The sequence below is a fragment of the Rhinopithecus roxellana genome, chromosome 19, assembly GCF_007565055.1.
Source record: "Rhinopithecus roxellana isolate Shanxi Qingling chromosome 19, ASM756505v1, whole genome shotgun sequence".
Lineage (NCBI taxonomy): Eukaryota > Metazoa > Chordata > Mammalia > Primates > Cercopithecidae > Rhinopithecus > Rhinopithecus roxellana.
The window spans coordinates 76,473,234-76,497,214 of record NC_044567.1 but is presented as its reverse complement, the minus strand read 5'-3'; the positions used below and the strand labels follow the sequence as shown (position 1 = coordinate 76,497,214).

The window sequence follows — 23,981 nt, the reverse complement described above, 5'->3', positions numbered from 1 at the left end:
GCGAAGTGGCGGGCGCCTGTAGTCCCAGCTACTCGGGAGGCTGAGGCAGGAGAATGGTGTAAACCCGGGAGGCGGAGCTTGCAGTGAGCTGAGATCCGGCCACTGCACTCTAGCCCCTGCGACAGAGTGAGACTCTGCCTCAAAAAAAAAAAAAAAAAAAAAAAAAAAAAAAAAAAAAAAAAAAAAAATCAACTTGCCTAGGGCATAAGTTAAAGAATCAATTTTTAGGGAATTTCTCTAGTTGCAGAGGGGAGTATTTAGATGCCTAGCTTAAGGGTACAGAATGGGAGTTAGCAATAATGCAACTTGGTTAGAACACGCTAAATTTTTTTTTTTTTTTTTAATGAGACAGAGTCTCACTCTGTCACCCAGGCTGGAGTGCAGTCGTGTGATCTCAGCTCACTGCAACCTCTGCCTCCTGGATTCAAGCGATTCTCCTGCCTCAGCCTCCTGAGTAGCTGGGATTACAGGAGTGAGCCACCGTGCTAGGCCTGAACACTCTACATCTTTGATTCTTATTAATTTTGATTTGTTCAGACTAGTTTTCACATAAAGCTATTACACTGGGCAAACAAACCTAAATGTTTTACTTGGGTTTTTTTTTTTTTTTTTTGGAAACCCAGACAGTAGGCAAAATTTTACATGTAAGTGCAGTTTTCTGTAGATGCAATTAATACATTTCATCAGTTTTTTAAAGGGGTATGTGACCATAAAAATTAAGAACCACTGAACTAAAGGTAAGCAAAAATTAAGTAAGCCAGTTTTAAAAATGAAACCATTTTAGAAAACAAAACAACATTCACTGTACTGTACCCATTAATGAACAGATTGTCATGTAAATGCCACCAACCCAACCACATTTTACACTGGTAGAATATACAATATAATGACATTTTTTCATTATATTATCATTCTTGAGTATTTACTATGTGCTAAGCCCTTTACTTACTTGGGTAATATTTAATTCTCATGACAATGCTATGAGTTAGGTATTATTACCTCCATTTCACAGATGAGGAACCTGAGACTAAGGAGGTTAAGTAGCTTATACAAATGTACAGAGTTCAAACTTAGGTCAAAGTTAGTTTCTAACCATTAACCAATGGTTCTTGAATTTTACGGTGTGCACAAGAATTGCATCTATGGCATAGCGTCAATGAAAGGCACTGGAATTCCCACTACCAGAATGCTTTCTTTTTCCATTCATAATTCTTTTCCCTCTCCTTCCTTCCTTCTTGTATTCCCTCCACTCACCTAAGCTTCTGTCTCTTTTTTCTTCTCTTTCTTATTCCTATCCCCTTAACTGCACTGCAGACCTACCAGTAGTGCTTATGGGCACCATTCTTAGCCCCAGAGGAACACATAAAATCTACGTTTCAACCAAACCCTCACATCTCGAACATATTCCCCATATATATGTATCTGATGAGAAAAGAAGCTTTTGTAGTCATCTGCATGGGGCTGTGGAGATCTAACACTGTTATGGGTAGAAGTGGCATACCTAAAGATGCCAACGTTGACTTCTTATAGGGTTCTTCTTCATTAATGAGAAATTCAACCAACGGGACAAGTTCTAATATTCTCAACATTACCGTTCTGAGCTCCACATTCAAACCTAAAGCAGGGAGTTTTAGCGGTTTTCTTTTGCAGTTAGAATCTTAAATTCTCTGACTTTTCTTTCAGAGTTCAGCACTCCTAGCAGAAGCTAATAAAGAATGTAAGTTTTATAGAAATCTATGTTTCTATGATTAAGTGATTTTCTAAGTATTTGCCTTTGTTCCTTTAAATACTTCCTAAAAACAGTAAGTATATTTGTCTACTAAATATTTAATTATCCTACATAACTTAGACATACACAGATAAATGAAAAAAAGTCCTCCAAACAATCTCTCTTTCTCTCTCTCTCTCACACACACACACACACACACACAAGGGGAGAGAGAGAGAGAGAGAGAGAGAGAGAGAGAGAGAGAGAGAGAGAGAGAGAGAGAGAGAGAGCGCCTCTTGCTATCTAGGAATACAATTTTTATGACATTACAAACTCTTCCTTTTGCATTAAAGAATTCATTAGTTTGGCACTTTGGTAGGGAAACAGGCTTTCAAATGCTTACACTATAATCTTCCATCACAACTTCCCACTCTTCTGATTCTCTCCTATTGGAAATTGGAATCACTGTAGAGACGGGATATACGGAGGTGGAAAGTATTCACTGTTTAGCAACTCTTGCACTAGTGTTTCCTGGCCTACATAATTGCCTCCAGTCTACAAGGGGTACTAGATGCACATCAATGTATGATGATGACTATTTGGCTTAAATGGGATGCAATACTTGACCAGCTCAAGCACCTTCAATGCTTGACTGAAATTTCTAAGACTAATATTTCTTACTGAAATATTCCTTTGGGTTTTAAACTGAGGTTTCTGATGTTTGCTTTCAACAGACTTATGTTTGAGACACAAAATATGCTAAAGATCCACTACTTCCGCAGTGTTATATTTCCATATTATTCCCTTATTGGCCTGGATTTCCTCATCAATAGCATAATTCATTCAAATGGTGGAAAGAAAGGCATTGATACACTGGTCAGAGTAAGGAAAGTAGTATCATATCATCAAAAGTCACAATTATCTAAATGACAAATTTATTCTCTGTTGGTTTCCAAATTTGGGATGTTTTCTAGAAGTTGCACAAAAAATAATACAATGTAATTACCTAGGCTTAAAAGAAAAGCACCATTCTAGGAAGAAGTAATCCACGCAGTGTAGCAGTACAGACTGGGAAACGGGAAAGACCTACAGACAGTTACAAGAAGGCCTGTAGGAAGTTTTTAAAACCAAAAGGCTAGAATATCAGTAGCACTATGGAACTTTTCTATTGAAAGACAAGGATGAACAATTTCATGCTTCCAGGCCATGGAATGACACATATCAAATATGCAGAAATATACAGAAGACACACTAAACCAGATATCTCCAATTTGAAAGCTATTTGGGCATAAACTGGAACTTTGTCAAATACATTTCTTTCTTTTTTTTAAATAGGGTCTCACTCTATTGTCCAGGCTGGAGTGCAGTGGTGCTATCATAGCTCACTGCAGCCCCAAACTCCTGGGTTCAAGTATTCCTCCTGCCTCAGCCTCCCAAATAGCTCAGACTACAGCCACCATGCCCGGCTAATTTTTGTTTTTCTTTCTGTACAGATGGGGGTCTTGGTATGTTGCCTAGGCTGGACTCAAAACTCCTCGCCTCAAACAATTTTCCCACCTCAGCCTTTCAAAGTGTTGGAATTACAAGTGTGAGCCATTGCACCTGGCCAGACAGTGCATTCTGATAGTTAATTTTATTTGTCAACCTGACTGGGCTAAGAGATGCCCAGAGAGCCAGTAAAACAATATTTTTGGTTGTGTGAGTGAGGATGTTTCTAGAAGAGATTAGCATTTAAGTTGGTAGACCAAGTTGGTAGATCATCTTCACCAATGTGAATGGACATTGTCCAATCTGCTGAGGGTATGAATAGAAGAAAAAAGTAGAGGAAGGGTGAATTTGCTTTCTCTGCTTGAGCTGTGATATCCATCTTCTGTTGCTCTTGGACACTGGTGCTCCTGGTTCTCAGGCCTCTGGATTCAGACTGAGACTTACACCATGGTTCTCAAGCCTTTGGTTTTGGACTGGAACTATACCACCGGCTTTCCTGGGCCTCCAGGTTGCAGGTGGTGGCAGTTCTTGGAACTTTATGGCCTTCATAATTGCCTGAGACAATCCTTCAAAAAATTTCTTTCTATATATCTTTATCTTTTTTTTTTCCCTCTATATATCTTTATCTATAACCTATTGGTTCTGTTTCTCCAGAGAACCCTAATACATCCATTGCTTCACTTAAAACTCATAATTAATGCGATTATAGCTTCAGTTTCCTTTATATTTACTGTGATGTGTTTTGGCTTTTATATAAAAGTATATTCACTAAAAATAACTATGTAATATACTTCATGCCACTTTCATGAGGTCCGGGTTTAGAAAAATCTCTCATGGTGCCATATTAAGATTTTGATGCTGGCTAGGCACGGTGGCTCACACCTGTAATCCCTGTATTTTGGGAGGCTGAGGTGGGAGGGCTGCTTGAGCCCAGGAGGTCGAGGCTGCAGTGAGCTATGATCACACCACTATACTCCAGCCTGACCAACAAAGCGAGATCCTGTCTCTTAAAAAAAAAAAAAAAAAAAGGCTGCTGATGCTGCAGCTAAGATTTGCTGCTTTATCTCCCAGTACTGATTTGTTTTTCTTGATTAACACAGAGAGGAAGAATAGAGAACAAAAGTAACTTACCACCGATTTGTACTGTATATTTCTCTACTACTACTATTTAAAAATTTTTCAAAGTATAACATTATTCCTCTCATCAATATGTACCCAGTCTTTAAACAGCCAAATGTATTTATGCTAAAAAACAAACATGTATGATATACATTATAGAAAATTACTATACCCAGTTACTATCTTGGACTATATTTACTGATTTAAGACAGATATCCTTAGAATAGGATTTCCTAAACTAGGATCCAGGGAACTGAGATTTGGTTTGTGCTAAATGAGCTATGCTAAACTACAAAGTCTGTGAACACAAGATTCTGTTCAGCTTTTTCATCACTGCGTCCCTTGTATTCAGACCAATGCCTACTATTATAGTCCTCAACAAATATTAAATATTAAACAAATATTAAATATTTCCTTTCAAAGAAGGAAAATATCGGGATAAAAGGTAGCGGTAAAGATTAGAGATGTATAATAGTATATAGTAAGCTACTTTCTTCCCTAACACTCCAGCTTAAAATCCTACATTATCAAACTGTACCAATCACTGCCCTTCCTTCTTGTAGTTTCACGAGACTTTAGGTCAGACCACTCATTCTTTGAAGATTATAGCTATTGGTTTACTCTCATACTCTCCAACACTATTACAATAATATTTTTTCTACTCCAACAGATGATCTTCTGGCCTCAGTTTGTTGACCTCCTCCCCTCCAGTCATCTCATTCCCCAGTCCTCTTTCAGTCACCCACTCCCACAGTTATACTCTTAACATTGTCATTACTAATAACTACAAACTGTCCATAAACTTAATCTTAAATGCCTCTGACAACCACTTGATATTTCTAGCTCATTTCTTTGATCCTGTCGGTACCTAAAATCCACTGAATTTATACAAGTTCACTGTCCTTCAACCCTCATGTTCTCATTTCCTCTCCTGTTTGGCTTAAATTTCACAGTCATCACCATAATCACTCCTTTGCAAATACCCTCAACTCCCTTGATCCTCTTTAATCTTATCATTCCAATCTGGCCAAACCCCAACTCTGGTTAAGGTCCAATTCTTCACCTAATGTGTATCTCCAGTATAGAGTTCCAGTACAGTTAAACATGTTTGCTAACAAGTCCCTCGTTAAATTAATGACCACTAATGTTAAGTGGGACATTAGCACTGCCCAGCAATCCTACTACGTTTCCCTAATCCATTTACTCTCAGAACACAATTCCATGCCTTATTCTCTGTCTTCAAACCTCAACATTTCTTTCCTCATCCTCACTTTCAGCTGGTTACATCACTCTCCATTTAATTTAATTCAGAAAATAAAATCAATCAGAAGAGGCTTTCTACCAGCTCATGTCACCATATCTACCTACTTACCTGCATCTGTTTCCATAAGGTAGTCTTTTTTCTAGTTAGTTTACTCCTTTCCACAGTCAATCCCTTCACTTTTACTTTTTATCTCATTTGTCATCTACTCAAATGTGTTATTTCAGCATTTCTTGCCTTTCTTCTGCATCAATTTCCCCTCTCTACCACAGCACAGCATTCTAATTTATTTATTTAAAATAAACCAAAATTTATTCTAGTTTAGAAAATCCTTGCTTGTCTCACAGTCTCCTACAGCTACTTCCCTACTGCTCTGTTCCCTTTCATTACAGAATACTTTGAAAGGATACTCACTGACTTATACTCACTGTTTATACTCACTGATTACAATTCCTCTTTCCCACTCACCTTTAAACCCTCAATTTTTTTTTTTTTTCCAGACAGGGTCTCGTTCTGTCACCCAGGCTGTAGTGCAGTGACACAATCATACTTCACTGCAGCCTCAAACTCTGGGTGCAAGTGATCCTCCTGCCTCAGCCTTCTAAGTAGCTGGAACTACAGGCACATGCCACCAAGTCTGGGTTTTTATTTTTATTTTGTAGAGTTGGAGGTCTTGCTATATTGCCCACACTGGTCTCCAACTCCTGGCCTCAAATGATCCTCCCGTCTTGGCCTCCCAAAGTGCTGCAATTATAAGTGTGAGCCACCATGCCCAGCCTGCAATCAAATTTCTGCCATTATGATTTTACCAAAGTGGCTTGTCAAGATTGTCAGTAACCTCCAGGTTGCAATTTTAATAGTGTCAATGGAAAGTCTCAATGAAAAGATGACATTTTAGCAAAGATCTTTTTTTTTTTTTTTTTTTTTTTTGGTGACGGAGTCTCGCTCCGTCGCCCAGGCTGGAGTGCAGTGGCCGGATCTCAGCTCACTGCAAGCTCCGCTTCCCGGGCTCACGCCATTCTCCTGCCTCAGCCTCCCGAGTAGCTGGGACTACAGGCGCCCTGCCACCTCGTCCGGCTAGTTTTTTTGTAGTTTTTAGTAGAGACAGAGTTTCACTATGTTAGCCGGGATGGTCTTGATCTCCTGACCTTGTGATCCGCCCGTCTCGGCCTCCCAAAGTGCTGGGATTACAGGCTTGAGCCACCACGCCCGGCCAGCAAAGATCTTAAAAAAAGGAAGGGAACAGGGTAGGGCTACTATTAAAAATATTTAACAATGGGGACAGCATGGGCACCTACTAATCGGTGGATGTACACTTGAGCAGGGTCTTAGAGCCCATCAAAGTAAATCTGGTGATGACAGCAGAGTCATCAATATATACATGTCCTTAAAAGATGTGGGCCTGAATGAGAATACCAACAAAGTGAGCATGGAGAAGATATCTATGGTTCTGGTCTTGGAGTATTCCAACTTTTGGAAGTGGGAGAAGAAAAGTAAGTAGCAAAATAGACTATGAAAATAAGGCCAGAGAATTAGGAATAAAACAAAAATAATGTGATAACTTGGAGGTCACAGAATAAGTGCTTTGGGGAAGAGGGAGTGAATAACTGTGTTAAGCGTTGCAGGTAAGTTAAATAAAATGAGAACTGGAAACAAGCACTAGATTTAGCAACGCAGAGGGAAGAAAGTGACTGCAAGAAATGGAAAAACACAAAACTGTTCAGAGTATATGGAATCTATTTTATTTTATTTTAGATGTGGGCTCACTCTGTCACCCAGGCTGGAGTGCAATGGCTTGATCTCGGCTCACTGCAACCTCCTGGGTTCAAGCGATCCTCCCACCTCAGCCCCGAGTAGTTGGGACCACAGGCGCATACCACCACGCCTAGCTATTTTTTTGTATTTTTAGTAGAAATGGGGTTTTGCCACATTGCCCAGGCTGGTATACATTTTATTTCACAATGGTTATGAAGAAAACTTCTGTATTTTGAGAAAACTCATTAAAGAATGAGGCTTCAACTTCACTGTCAGGTCCAGGCAAGCCTATCCACTCTTTTTAGTTCAGCAAGCCTTACCACTCCTCTACATCCTTTTCAGTCATAATACATTGGGGTGAGGAGACACAGTTAACATGTGAACAAAATCAAATACACAATGCTTTTCCATATAAGACAGACTATAAAAGCCAAAAATATTTGAGGATGACCACGGAAGGTAAGAGAGAAAAGGCTTCTGAAAGAGATGTGAAGCGACAAACACACACAAAATATGCCAAAAGCAACACTCATCAAAAATATGTAGTATTGGTGAAGGTTCTGAGGAAAATATTTTGATATATTTCTGGAAGAAATGTACCACAGGGAAATCTAGTAATATAAAGATTTAAGATTTTGAATAATCCTGGATTTCTATCAATTCCATTTCAAGGAATTCATTCTAAGGAAATAACGGTAGATACGAACAATCATTCAGCAACTAGTATGTTCACTGAAGCACCTTTATAACAATAAGAAATTGAAACAATTTAAATGTTCAGCAACAGTATACTGGTTTTTAAAAATTATGTTACATTTATGTAATGAAATGCCCTACCAGGAGAAAAAATGATGGAATAGTTCTTAAGGTAAAAACACATACAATATAATTTCAAAAAGTCAATTTGAAAACATGATATATACAATATCATTTTAAGTTTTTAAAACTATTTTTTAATTTTGTGTGGTGATGGGGTCTCGCTATGTTGCCCAAGCTGGCCTTGACCTTCTGGCCTCAAGCGATGCTCTTACCTCAGCTTCCCAAAGCAATGGGATTACAGGCATAAGTCACTGTGCCCAGTCTATTGCCTTTACTTTAAAAGTACATATTATGGACTGAATGTTTGTGTCTCCCCCAAATTTATTTGTAGAAGCCCTAATTCCCAGTGTGGATATATTTGGAGAAAGTAATCCATGTTAAATGAGGTCATAAGCGTGCAGCCCTGATCCAAATAGGATTAGTGTCCCTATAAGAGAAACCTCTCTGCTCTCTCATTCTCCCTCCCTCTCCTGACATGCATGCACAGAGGAAAAGCACATGAGGACACAGTGAGAAGGCAGTTATCTGCAAGCCAGGAAAAATGCCCTCACCAAAACCTGAATCTCTAAGCATTTGCTTATCTGTAAAGGATTTTATTTCTCCTTCACTTATGAAACTTAGTTTGGCTGGATATGAAATTCTGGGTTGAAAATTCTTTTCTTTAAGAACGTTGAATATTGGCCCCCACTCTCTTCTGGCTTGTAGAGTTTCTGCCGAGAGATCTGCTGTTAGTCTGATGGGCTTCCCTTTGTGGGTAACCCGACCTTTCTCTCTGGCTGCCCTTAAGATTTTTTCCTTCATGTGACTCTGTCTCAAAAACAAACAAATAAATAAATATGTTTTATATTTTTACTTTACATATTTTAATGTGTCGTATCTTTACAACCTTCCTGTGATATAGGTAATATTATCATCCCCATTTTACAGAGGGAAATAAGGAAATTAACAAATCATGGTTAAGTAATTTGCCCAAAGTCACACAAGTAGTAAGCAGCAGAACTGGTACATGAACACAGGCAGTCTGGCTCTAAACCACTGGCATTTTACTCTAAACCAGAATATTTTACTTCTTCAAAAGCTGGAAGTTAAAATGGTTTTACAGTTAATGAAAATATTGCCCCTTGGGATATCTGACTAAATTACGGATCTAAACACCACATTCAGAGGCCAAGCCTTCAGATTTTATGATGTAAAACACCTCAGAAAAGTTATCTAAAAGCTAGTGTGATGAGATTAGTAACCTTCCAAATGCTAGGGCACAGAAAATAATACCCCAAAATATGGTACCTTGACATGCTGAACTAAAGCAGCAGCCTCAAGGGCTTTCTGGCCTCCCCTCCCACTTCCTGTCTCAATCCTCTGCCTCTCCCAAGGCACAGGATGAGGCTGTTTTCTGAAGTTCCCTCATCTACCTAGAAACTGGACCCACCAAAGAGGAACACAATTGTCCCTGATTCCCTCCCTGAAATTTCATTAACTACAGAAGATTAAAACTCACATCACAAACAATGAAAAACTAAAGATCAGGAAAACATGTTCAAAGTAGACTGGGCATGGTAGCTCACGCCTATAATCTCAGCACTTTGGGAGGCCTGGGTGGAAGAATCACTTGAGGCCAGGAGTTCGAAACCAGTCTATGCAAAATTGTGAGATCCTGTCTCTACAAAAATAAACGTTAAACAGGTGTGGTGGCATGAGTTTGTAGTCCTAGCTACTCAAGGGGCTGAGGCAGGAAGGTTGCTTGAGCCCAGGAGAACATAGGGAGATCTCATCTCTATTTAAAGAGAGAGAAAAAAAAGAACTTACATGGATAGGAAAGTGTGGGGAAGAAAAGCCATTTATATTCATATTCTAGTTCTTATGCTTATTTCAACAATCAGTAATAAGGCAGTATCTCATACTTCTAATACACAACTTATTTCTGTTTCATCTGTCTTCTAATCTCTACTTTAGACTTCATATCCTGATAGGCCAATCCCATAGTTCTATTATTTCCTTTTTCATTCTCCTTTCAAGTCTATCCACTATATAACTTTTAGCTTTTTGTTCTTGTTGTTCTAACAACCTTTTTTTTTTTTTCCTCCAATTTCAACCTTTACAATAGCATTTCTTCTTTCTTTTTATTTGGTGTAAGGGAGGTTACCAATTGTTTTGATAACCTGTGATTGGAAAAAGAACATATGTACATGTAGCAAGTTTTTACTTATAATTTTAAAGGGCTCAGACTCCCCCCAAAGCTCATCAATTTTACTCAGGTTAAAAATTATGTTTCATACTTACCGTATTTACAATAAAGCAGAATACAAACACAATATAACAAAAGATGTGAAACAGGAGGAAAAGGCTCTTGGTACTCATAGGACAATGCAAAATCATACAGAAGAATTTATATACAAGCACAAAGTTTGTAGCAAAATCAAAGAAGCATGGTTAAGTATTTAGGATAAAGACAACATTTGATAACGTTCTCAGAAATTTTTTAAATGGAAGAAAGAAAATGAAAAAAAAAATCTCCTTTGATTTTAATGGAAATGACAATGACTATACAGGAGTTGGGAAAAAGACAGTTCAAGGAACTACTCACTTTAAATAAAACACTTTGTTTACAATGGCTTGTACTTATACTATAGAACGCACAATACAGATAAAAAATCCAAATGAAAAAAATTTTTACAAGTGCAGAATATATGCAAATATGAATATGCACTGACTCTAATCAAACTGTTTTCTCTTTTTGAGTTTTAAATATATGCTAATTTTGTCACCTTAAATAACACTGTCCTTTGAAAGATACTACTGTTTTAAAGAGATTTTAAAGAATCCATATAAAAAGATTAATCTCAAATTCCTCTGAAAATATTTGGTGTTGATAAAAGCCTGCCTATTTCAAGACTGGTCTGGGCTTTGGCCCTTAACCTTTCATGCACATGTAGTCAGAAGTCCTATAAAACTGTCAACTTGGCCTACCATTATCTGTGTCAAAGGTCACTTCTATACTTGAAATTTTATATTATAATGTGAAACAGAAACACTTAAAAAACTAAAATAAAAACAAAGAGTATCACCAGCATTTAATGTCATCTGATTACTGAAAATTTTCAATAGAAGTTCATTGTAGAAATTTTAGAAAATGCAGAAAAGTATAATGATGATGATGAGTAACAGAAAGGGTGCTAATGTCTTGTTTTACTTTGCCTGAGCTAAGCATGTGGCATATACATTATTTCACTTAATCTCTGTAACAATCCTATGAGATGACAGTTTTTTTTTTTAAAGACAGGTCTATTTTTATCAGTCACACAGCTAGTAGGTGGAAGAGAAAAAAATTAAACCTAGATCTAACTCCAGAACATAAGCTCTTATTCACTAATACATGCCTGATGCCCAAGAAAGAAAATTAAAACCACCTGTAATGCCACCAACCAGATATAACCTCTGCTAACATTATCTCACACCAATCCTACTCTAATTTTCCAACAATTCAGTCTCCCCTCCTTAGGCAACCAGTGGTACGGTTTGGTGTATTCTTCTAGAAATTTTTTCCTATGAATATATATTCATGTATCTATATAAAAGCATAATTTGTTAAATTATAGAAATAATATTGCTGTGACAGGAGACTGAGGCACGCAAAAGTTAAGTGACATGCTCCAGACCGCAAGACTCATCAGAGAAAAATCAGAATTGAAATGCAATAGGACACATTTAATTAAAAATGATCCTAAACCTTTAAGTATTTTTTCTGATTAAGACCTTGTCTTACACCTTAGGATCATCACTACAAAAATAATAAAATCAACTAACATTTATGAGCACGGACTATGAGCCAAGCATTTTTCTAAGTGCTTTATATATATTAAACTGATTTAAAATTATCATCTCCATTTTTACAGATGAAAGAACAGGTAGAAAGGTTAAGTGACTTGCCCCAAATCACACACCTAATAAGTAATACTTTAGATAGAAAAGTAATAGAGTATAGGATGAATCTATTCTCTTATTTTGGAAATTGCTTTACTGACATCACTAACAGTTGGTTAACCTTTTTCATAAAAATAGAATATGACTGTATCTCATACTTAACTGAATTTTCTGCTTTTAAATCTAAGGACAGTAAGGAATGCTCATAGAATTTACACAGTAACAGGATTAGAGAGCAATATATTTTTGAACTATATTGTGTCCCCTTCAAGAGTTGAACAATAAATCCTGCCTGTGACCCTAGACAAATCGCTTGAATTCTCTAGATCTTAGTTTCCCCACTGTGAGACAATTAACACACACAATTCCCAGAACATCCCCTCTATTCTGGTAGTTTACTTAACACCATCGATTATCTCCACAGTTGTAGCTGCAGAACCAAAAGAGACTGTTTGCTGGTATTTTTCCCATATATTTTGCATACAACAAATGTAACTTGAGGAATACTAAAACTTTAATGAGATATTATAGAAGATAATGCTACATAACGAATCACTCAATTTAATATTTTGGCTCAACAGCTATATTCCAGAGTAGCTTCCCCTACACTTTTAGACTTAACCATCAATGAATTGGCTTGGTTTGATCCACAATTTCCTTTTACATGTAAAACGACACAGAAAAGTTAGACATGGGTACACAGATGTCAGGTACAAAAAGACATACCAAGAAAAACATATAGGTCCATTTCTCAGACACAAAAGTTTTATCCTTCCAACCTAAATATAGGTACCAAAAGGATTAAGTTTAGATAACACAGAAACAACACTGGCAGTTACTCCCCACATATCAACAGTGGTAGAAGACTATTCTACCACTTTTTTTAGACTCTCAGCATTGTTCACTGAACCACTGAACAATGACTGTACAGTGAGCAGCCCGCAGCAGCCCTGTAACCCAACTGGTTCTCAAAGCATAGAATCTCAAATGGCAGCTTCCGCATGATCTGAGATTTTGTTAGAAATGCAAATTCTTGACCCACTCCACACCACTGAGTAAGAAATTCTGGGGGCCCATCAATCTGCATTTGGACAAATCGTCCAGGTAATTCTGAGGTAAATTAAAATTTGAAAACCACTGCTCTAACTTTCAGTTTGTGATTGTTGTCTCTGTGAGACACAGTATTTTCCTAAATTTTCAGGTGATAATGAGTAAAGCAGGCAGACAAGAAGGTATCAGAACACTAGTAGCCTTAACCGTATTACTCTGTATCAATGTACAATAAAATATCATCAGTGGTGTTAGTATATCCTATGTGAAAGAAATTCAAAAATTAAGTATTATTTCACTTTCTAGTACTAAAATTTGCATGAAAAAATGCAAAATCTGTTTGTTTTGTGAGTATACTCATCAATTCATTTGGTTATTGTTAATTTTTGGTACTATGTAGAGATAATAGCTTCAACCCTCAGGTTACCATTCTTATCTTGGTAGAAACTAATTTTCAGAGCACCTAATAACTTGATTAGAAAAGAGCAAATCACCATAAAGTTTCCATGCTTTAAAACTGTTTCAGATAAGAAAAGAAAAGATGTTTTTTAGCAGCACTTTGATACCGTGTTTTAATTTCTTCCTCGCTTTCTAAAAATCATAACCGAGCTTTAGTTTGGTTTAATTCTAATTCAACAAAGAATTCATGCCTGTGGAAAATATACATAAATAATCACCGGAATAAGACTTTAGCTTTAGCTTAGATTAAGGATGTCAGATGGGCAATCAGGAAGTGAAAGATTAGGCCCTCATGACAGTCATTCTGACTTGCAAATCTGGAAAAGAAAAGGCCTCTGATAGGGTTTTCCTTCTAAAACTCAAGAAAGGGATAGAAAATTAGCACACTTATTTTACTTTATAACACTAAAATTTGCATGAAGAAATGCAAAGTATAATATTCCATTGCCCAAGAAGCGTGACAGTACCTCAAAACATGAAAGATTCTTCTAATCATGTGCTATAGCACTGTTTAAACAGCTATTTTGTTCCTTTTGGAAACAGAAAAGCTGGTTCCTAATACAAAACTGTGACTGATTTAGAAAAGAATGGTTATCTATAAGAGTGGATGAAGCCAGTTCAATACCCGGAAGGAAAGCAAAATCCCCAAGGTCTTTCAATATTCAAAATTGACTCATAAAATGAAACGTCTCTCATTTTATGACGTTTGGCCCAAGTTTCCTCCTACTGTTTTGTTTTTTGTTTAACCATGTCTTATCTGGCTTTGAAGGTATATTATACTGACATTTCAGATCACAGCTACTGATACCCTCCCCAGAACCAGGAATCATTTTACTCTGCTGACCCCTCATGCTGTAAATATGTAGTAGTTGTATTCACTGTGGTTTAACATCAATTTTAATGAGTAGGAATAAACAAAAGACCTAAAACCAAGTCTTCCAAGGTCCTTTACTAATGCTCTAATCTGTATACTCAGCTAGAGCTGTGAACATTTCTGACACAGCTCTATAGACTCACTGTAGAGAGAGTGTAAAGGATGTTGCCGGGCAACTCATCTAAGTTTGAAAGAATCTAAGCATTGATAATGAGTCTTTCTCAGTTTGGCTCCCACACAAGAAGGGTTTTAGTGAACTCCCACATGTGTTTACAGGCCATTCACAAGAGGTATTTCTAAAAGTAAGTATCTGTATCCAAAAGGAGTCCATCTCGGAAACCTATATTTCTTTTCTAATTCAAGTTTAATGTTTCCAGCATCACAAGTATTTTCTATAATCATCCAGAAATCCAACAGGAATCAGGCATAAAGGTTGTATGCAAAAGTGTTGCACACAACACTTTTGTGTCTAGTGTTGAATGAATATTCTTATTCACATCTTCAACATTCCTGTTTGCACATGGCCACAGCAAAATTTCTTCAAGTATCTCAAATCACAAAAGTAACCCTACTTACCTAAAGCTACTTATCTACCAAAGTTATTTTAACTCTTTTGAAAATTACCTTTGATATTATTTTCAATACTTACTCTCATTATTGTATTAAAGTCAAAACAGGGCATTCGGTAAAAACTATGTTCTATTAAGAAGAATAGGCAATCAGTTGCAAAAGAGGTAACATGTTTTTATGAGTAGTATACATGCAAAATACTGCTCTGCTGGATGGGCCTGATCCAATCCTCCCTCTTTCAAAGCAGACACTGCATGCATGCTTACCAGGGCAGTATGCATCCACGTCCAGTTTCTGAGCTGAAGTGAGGGTTGGTGAGCCAAGCTCGGATTCTGGAATTCGTGGGCTCTCAACAAACTTTGCCTTCCTCAGAGGGGCTAAGAACAAAAAGAGAGAGAGAGCGAGCAAGAGACAGAGAGAGCAAGAGAGAAAGAAAGAGAAAGGAAAGGAGAGAGAAAAAGGAAAGAGAAACAGGGAAAGAGAAGGAAAAAGGGAAAGAGAGAAACATAGAGGGGTCATGAGTAAGGGGAACAGCAGGCAACAGATGGAAGCACTTAAATGAACGACACACTCTGTCAGACTCAGATCAGGTTACTCTATTTTTTAAGCCAGAGGAAAAAAAACTAACTAATTGCATTCTTCATAGAGGAGATGGGTCTTGTTAAAAGTCACTGAAAAATGGAAAAGCTAAAATCTAATATTCAAAACTATTAGTATAGATTGTGATTGTTACCTTTAGTTTTTATAAAGCAAAGAGCTTTCTTACCTTGGCTTCTTTTGCCATTAAATACAGATATTAACTAAGGAAAGCACAGGACTATGTTTTAAGGTTTTTGTTTATAATAATTGTAATCAAAAGCTTTTCGTTATCCAGAAATAACTACTCTAATACTCAGTCATGATAAATACCGTAAGTAGGATTAAATATAAGCCATCAGGCCTAAACTACGTAGCTTAACAAGAAAATCAATTACCTTACTTCTCAGCTATTAATGTAAGAAGTCAAAACTGTTGGTGGACTAAAATATTAACTAGGCCATGCTAGTTTGACACTAGAAGCTAAAGAGATGTGATTTAGTTACCAATTTAATTATGAGCCCTATGGAATATTAATGCCTCATGCCATGGAATCCATTCATTCTTGTAATGAATAAAGTATAACTCATGACTTGAAAGTTTTACTTAATGAAAGTATGTATACATTTTATTTACTAATTTTTAGGACGAAAAATTCAGGAACGCTATTGATATACATTCGAATAATCAGTTATTTTAAAAGTTAAAAATGAGGATTGCTTAGGCGCTTTCAAACTGAGTTCTATTAAATAAACTATAATAGGGTGACAGTGCTTAGCACAGCACTGGCACAAAAGTATTAGTTGAATCTGAAATTGATTTGCTTGTATTATATATTAGTGTAATAACCATAGGTGGCCAAGACATGCAAGTGTCTAAGATCACATTACTTTTTTCAAAAGTTTCTGCATGTTCTTCAAAATCCTCATCCATTACTGACCCACAAGAGATTCTACATTATTCCTAAAAGACCCTGTAAAAAGTAATATACAACTCTGTCATACAATGGCCAGAACTCTCCTTCATTTTCTTTGAAGGATAAAAATAAAGTATTAAAAGTGTTTGGACGAACGGAGGCAAGATGGCGCACTTCCGGGTTCTTCACCAACTTTTCCTGCGCGCGCGAAAATGCAGCCGGCTCCGGGGAAGGTGCAGACCAACCGGGCATGCGCCAGGTGACGTCAATCCGAGGAGACCAAGATTTACCTGGTTGCACCTACGGAACGCCCCCGACATGCCCGTGTCCTGCCTATTGCCCTCCCACTCCTAGAAAAGCCGCTCCCGGCAGACGCCCTGCGCGGACTTCCCAGCCCCCAACTGCTGTTGGGACTGCAAGAACTCCGTCCGAGAGCCCCACCGGGCGACTCTGTCCAGAGGCCGACAGACGTCTCCCTACCCACCTTCTTCCCTGAAGCTAGGTGACCAAAAATAAATTTGCAGTTTTTGCTCCTACCCTTGCCTACTCGCTGGTTCTTTTGTGCCCGCTCTGGTGGTCTTAGAAAAACAAATCAAAAAGAATATAGAAACGATTTTGAAAATGTGCCAATTTCAAAACCAACAGACAACTAAGTCACACTTTAGACCTTAGGGTATGTATATTTAAAGCGTATGTTAAAAAATAATAATAAAGCCTGTTACTGTCTCCATGGCAACAAAGGCCTAACATTAAGAATCCTAACAGTATGGTTCTGTCAAAAGCAAACTTTGGAATAGCAGACCTCTCACCTCTGCTATGAGTGTGAGACTTGAGCCTGTTTTTAAAAATCATTATTACAAATAAAGATCTCAAGTGATTTATATGTATATATGCAGGCTACTAATAGCCAATATTAGAATCTCTTTCATTATAATTTCACCAACAGATTTAAAAATAATGAAACAGTTTATTCAATACTGCTTAGTATAGGAAAAATGATTATACAGTAATTCAATACTTAAAGCTCTTAAGTCCTTCGCTAGAATTTTATTAAAGCATTGTCATGGCATCAGAGTAACTGCTTTACCTGCTGAGTTCTGACAAAGACAGCACAAGTCCCTGCTCAAGGGACTCTATATATCTTGAAATCTTAAAAACATTTTTTTAAATAATGAAATTTAGGGCCAGTAGACAGACCAGAAACTTAGTGTAGAAATGTAAGAAAAAAATTGAAGGATGGCAGGAGAACTTAAAGGAGGTATGGAGGAGTGTACAAGAATTATGAGATGAAGTCAAGGGAAAAGATCAGGGTTCTAGATATCATACAGAAAAAAGGAAATCGCTGAAGACTGTGAAAACAGTATGGACTATATGGTGTTAATCAGAAGTTAAATAGACCTGGCAGAGGAAAAAAAATAAAACCTCTTACTAAAATATACACTTCTCCAGCAAAGAGAGTTATTTTAGATCTATGAAGCTCAATGTATACCAACTTCTTTATTTTCCCTTCTCAGGAAATTCCAACTGAGGTTATCTTTATAGCTCACAGGAGACATCTAATTCTTTCTTCTATCTACTCTTCACCTCTTCCCTCATCCATGGGTTACTGTGCATGTCTAATAATAAAGTTAAACTGCTTTATAAGGTAGATGATAATGGAGTTCTCATCCGGGTCATAGAAAACTAGTGTCATCTGTAAGTCAAACACAGGAGGGACAATCACAGATATGATAAGTTGAACAATAGTCATAATATTGCTTGGTGGAGAACATAAAAGGGCAAGTTGGAAGATGGGGCATAATATTTTACCTGGAAGCCTGGAATTTCAATCTGTTTCATTGTAAAAAATGATACATAAGATGATTCATATGAGTAAGAGAATTCCACATTAAAAGGCTTTCTCTGATAGTTAAAAAGAAGAAAGTGGTTGAGATGAGATGGGTAGGAATAATCTAAAGCCCAAACTTGGCATTTTATTGTGACGTAAGAGATAACAGAAACTACCGCACAAAGAAGTGATTGGAACTGACACTGGGAACATCGACTCTTATGCTCTCAATGACTTGAGTTACAGAATCTGGCAGAGGTTGAGCGCATGAACACATATCAGCTTAGAGGTTAAGTACAGTGATCTGAAAAATCTAGGTCTTGATTCTAGCATATATTAATAGTAAGAAATTGGGCAAGTTATAGCCTTACCAGTCTTAGTTTCCTAATAAAGTCATAGTGTTGTTATGAGGCTTAACTAATTCCAAACATGTGTAAGTATTTAAGCACAGTGCTTGAATACAGTGATACAGCTCACCTATTAAGTTTATTAATACATGGACTAGTGAGGGCTATGGCTACAGAAAATAAAGTAAGAAAGTGGTTTCAGACATACTATAGAGGCAGCATAACATGGTAGCACATTAGTGAGGAGTTTGAGAGTGCAGGAATTAAGGGTAAGGGCTCTGAAACCAGAAAGCTTACATTAGATTCCCATTTCATTCATTTTTTTTCCTAGCTGTAAGAACCTTTCTGTGTTTGTTTCCTTTCATCAGTTATTTTGGGCTAATAACATCAAAGACAATTTGTGAGGATATTAATTCAAATAAAATCCTCAAAACAGTACCTAGCCCAGAATAAATGCTCTAAAAAATTAGCTGTTATTATTTGTTTTTGCTGTTGTCATCATTGTTATCACAGATTCACCATGATTTGGAGTCTGAACCATGAATGTATGTTGCGGCATGGGGGTAGTAAAACAAAAATGTCTAAGGGGATGAGAACAGTGATATCACCAATTACTTTTTAATTGAGAAGGGAATCATGTTGAAGAAAATACAATATGTTATGCCTTAGCAGAGTATCCAAATCAAAATGGTCTAAGTTAGACAACAATAAATATGTGATACAGAATGGAAGTTAAACAGTATTCTTTAGACCACGGGTTCACAAAATGTGGTGCCTGGACCAGCAGTATAATATCACCTGGGAATTTGTCAGAAATGCAAATGATCAGGCCCCACCCCAGATAAGCTGAATCAGACACTCTGGAAGGTGGGGGCCCAGCAATCTGTATTCAGCAAGCCCTGCAGGTGATCGTACAGCACACTGAAGTTTGTGAACACTGGATTAGAGAATCTACAACCACCACATGCAGGCTGCTCATTAAGAGAATTTTCTTAAGAAAAAAGCTGTAATGAAATACAAATCAAGGCCTCATCTGCGATAGTATCAACATGTGTGGTAAAGTTAGAATTTCTTTTCTTTTCTTTTCTTTTTTTTTTTTTTTTTTTGTGTGAGACAGGATCTGGCTCTGTCGCCCAGGCTAAAGCACAGTGGTATGATCTCAGGTCACTGCAACGTGCAACCTCCTCCTCCCAGGCTCAAGTGATTCTCCCACCTCAGCCTTCCGAGTAGCTGGGACCACAGGCATGTGCTACCATGCTTGGGTAATTTTCGTTATTATTATTTTTTTTTTTGGTAGAGACAGGGTTTTGCCATGTTGCCCAGGCTGGTCTGAAACTCCTTGGGCTCAAAAGATTTGCTCGCCTCAGGCTCCCAAAGTGCTGGGATTACAGGCATGAGCCACCCACGCCTGGCTATTAGAATTTCTTTTCAGTCATTCTTTTACCAGTTTAACTCTTGTGTTGTTGATGTTTCTGTTGCTGTTTTTTAAAGAGTCCTAAGTTATAAAGTATTAACCATATGGGTTTATTTTGAAGTAATAACAATACTATCTATACTCACTAATTCTTCCCATGATCACTTGGGAGGCAGGGGTTGAGGGAGGATAAGAGCAATCAGATTCATCACACAGGAATGCTAATGGTGAAAGAGAAAATCCACCTACTGAGGTTCCTCTGTATACTGGAATACTATAGATAATGTTGAAGCATATCTAGTTCAAACAAATATAAGGCCATTAAAAAAAGAATTTTAAATAATTACTGAGGTATATGTCTTTAGTAAAGGTTTCATAGCAGAAGGGATTTTTTAGGAGGAAACTGGCAGAAGACTCAGATAAGAATATACTGAGAGAACAGTATAGAGGCAGACCAAATGAAAGCAAAGATCAAGAAAATATAAAATGAAAGATAAATATACAGATAGGCAGAACAATAAAAGTACCAAGAAAGTATTTTCACAAAGTTGGATTTGAGATTATAAAGTACATTTAGTAAAGTTAACCTACAGATAACTTTAAATAAACATTAATTGTCCAATGTGGTAGGAAAATAAAAATTTTTGTGTAGGTAAGAAAAAGAAATACAAGGCATCCAAAGTAGAAAGGAAGAAGTAAAATTATCTGTTTGCAGAAGACAACTTATATGTAGAAAATCCTAAAGACTCCAGAAAAATACCTGCTGGAACTAATAAACAAATTCGGTAAAGTTGCAGGATACATAATCAACTCACAAAAATTAGTTGTATTTCTATATACTAACAATGAACAATCTAAGAAAAAAAAACCTAAGGAGATAGTTCGGTTTAAAATAGCAACAACAAAAAAATAAAATATGTAGACATAAACTTAACCAAGGAAGCAAAAGACTTGTGCACCGAAAACTATAAAACATTGCTGAAAGAAATGAAAGAAGGTACAAATAAATGAAAAGGCATCCATTCTTCATGGACTGGGGGACAATATTAAGATGGTATACCACTCAAGTGATCTATAGATTTAATGCAATCCCTACCAAAATCCCAACGACTTTCAATGACTTTTTTTTTTTTTCAGAAATAGAAACATCCATCTTAAAATTCATGTGAAATCTCAAGGGAACCTAAATAGTCAAAACAATCTTGAAAAAAATAATAAACTTGGATTTCTCATACTTTTTGATTTCAAAACTTAATACAAAGCTATAGTAGTCTAAACAGTATGGTACTGGCATAAAGACAGACATACAGACCAATGGAATAGAAAAGGCTGGCCAGAAATAAACTGTATCATCAATAATTTTCGACAAGGGTATTAATACCATTTAGTAAGAAAAGAACAGTCTTTTCAACAAATGGTTTTGAGGAAACTGAATATGCAAAAGAGTGAGGTTAGATCCTTATCTTAAATCATATAAAAATTAACTCAAAATGGATCAAAGACTTAAAAATAAGAGCTAAAATTGTAAAACTCTTTGAGGCAACATAGAAAGAAAAGATTTGAACTACAGAATTGTAAAGAAGTAGAGAGAAACATTGAGAAATTTATCTGGAAAGAGAAAATTATATTTTAAAACATTTTAACAAAGCTTTCATATGCAGAATCTTATAACATTTTAGTTCCTAAACATTTACTAGAAAATAAATCTTTGAATACCATGAATTTTCTGCAGTGGGAGTGGGAAAGAAGGGTAGAGGGAAAGATAGTGTTTGTGTCATTCTTTATTTCCTTATTATTAACCCCAGATCTCTGTTAGGTTTAAAATCTGGAAATAAGTGGGAAGGGCATCTTTCTACCCTATCTAATGTGCTGATTAACTATTTCTCATGATTGTGCTTCAATGGTGACATAAGTAACATCTTGAAGAAAGGGGAAATGCAAGGAGATTTTCCCTGTTATTCATTTCCTGCAAAATGTGGGGGGTGGGGGGCGGTCAAAAACAATAAATAAAAATAAAATAAAGCACAAAAAAAAAACCAGAAGGAAAAACCAATAGAATTTGACATTTTGGCATAGGGTAGATAAAAGTGAAAAATGGCAAAGAGGAAAAAAATGATAATTCATATTTCCTGTTTTTTGAGGGAGAAAGTTAACTATGTAAAGAAAATGCAAATTGGGTGCTACATGAAATTTTCACATACAAAGAATGATAGTTTAAATGAAAATTATTTTGTTAGAAACCCGCATGTAACTATTTCTAAACCAACTCCATAAAACATGAGCTCTTCCTTTCAATTCAATGAATGCTACTGTGTCCTACCATGTGCACAGAGCAGTAAGAAATGCTTCAGGGGATTCAAACATAATTAAGACAGTGGCCAGCCTAAAGGAACTTAATGATGGGGTAAGAGAGAAGAAGAACAGCTATGATATAAACAGGAGAAAGCCAAGTGCCATGAAAATGGTACAAAACATAGGCTACACAATTTAAAGAGAAAAATGTATTGCAGATGCCTCCCAACTCATCAGAGTTTAATAAATGTTAATTTTCTATTAAAAATTGGAATTATAAGGTGATTTTAGGAAACTGGTTTCAGAAGATCTATTAATTTCACTAATTTATCTTCTTTTAAAGTTTCATGAAGAATTTTATGGTTACAACAGTTGAAAAGTAACTGGAGAAAAACATGCTCACAGCTTATGTCTTTAAAAATTTGGAAAAGAACACACTGAACCCCCAATCAGGCAGAAAAAACAAAACCATAAAGATTAAAGTAGAAATCAATGAAAAATGAAATAGCAAATAAACTTATTTGCTTTTCAGAGGAAAATGATGAAACTAGAATTTAATTCTTTGAAATGATAAAGAAAATAGAAAAAACTTACTCTAGACTAACAAAGAGAAACAGCAAAGACATGAACTATCAAATTAGGAATAAAAATGGGGCCATCACTATTGACTCTGCAGAAATGTAAAGGACTATAAGAGCATATTAATAACAACTTTAAGCCAACATATTTGATAACTTAGACAAAATGGGCAAATTCACAGAAAGACACAAATGATCAAAACTCATTCATTAAGACATGGAAAAATCTGAGTAGATTTATAACAAGTAAATAAACCGAATTAGTAATTAAACATCTTGCCACAAAAAAGCCCAGTCTCAGCTATCACCACTGGTGAATCCTATCAACCACCTCAAGAAGAAATAGTAGCACTCCTTTACAAACTCTACCAGAAAATTAAGAAACAAGCTGCGACAGGAGCAAGTGACTTAGAAAATCAAGTTACTTCAGATATATGTGGCTAGACTTTTTATACCAACAGTGTTGAAGAAATCTGTAGTGATGTCTGGCTTATGAATTTAGTTTGTTCTAACTTAGTTCAATCAATTAAATATTATCACACTTTGCCTTGTTTTAAAAATTAATGATAACCATTTTAATGTTTATCAAGTAAAAAAGTTTAAAAACTTCTTCCAACATTACATCTATAGATGATAGTTTTAGAGCTTTATACAAACTTTTAATTTTGCTCTGATCTTATTTGGCACTCAAGGCAGAATTAAACGTAACATTTTTTTTCAGATGAGTATTTCAATGGTAGAGAAAACATCCCTAAATTTTGTTTTAGAAAGACCAATGAAATGGGATCATTCTGTTGGGTCCTATAGATGGCCTATTTTTTTAGTGATGCAAAACATCTTGCTAGAGCCCAATTCTAATGTGAGGTACACAGCACTAAAAACAATTACCTCACTTTCAAAAAAAGCTATGTAACAACAAATAAAATAACATCATTTGTGTAACAGTTTATACTTTTTTTTTTTTCTTGAGACAGAGTCTCGCTCTGTCACCCAGGCTGGAGTGCAG

The 23,981-nt window shown here is 36.4% G+C and overlaps 1 protein-coding gene across 1 annotated transcript in view; it reads right to left on the bottom strand.

Annotated features, from left to right (window-relative positions):
- Positions 1-23,981, bottom strand: part of TANC2 (tetratricopeptide repeat, ankyrin repeat and coiled-coil containing 2) — a 474,294-nt gene that overhangs the window by 266,898 nt on the left and 183,415 nt on the right. Inside the window, exon 5 of the mRNA XM_030923595.1 lies at positions 15,291-15,401. Within this exon, the coding sequence (XP_030779455.1) occupies positions 15,291-15,401 (111 nt within the window). The remainder of the gene's footprint in view (positions 1-15,290; positions 15,402-23,981) is intronic.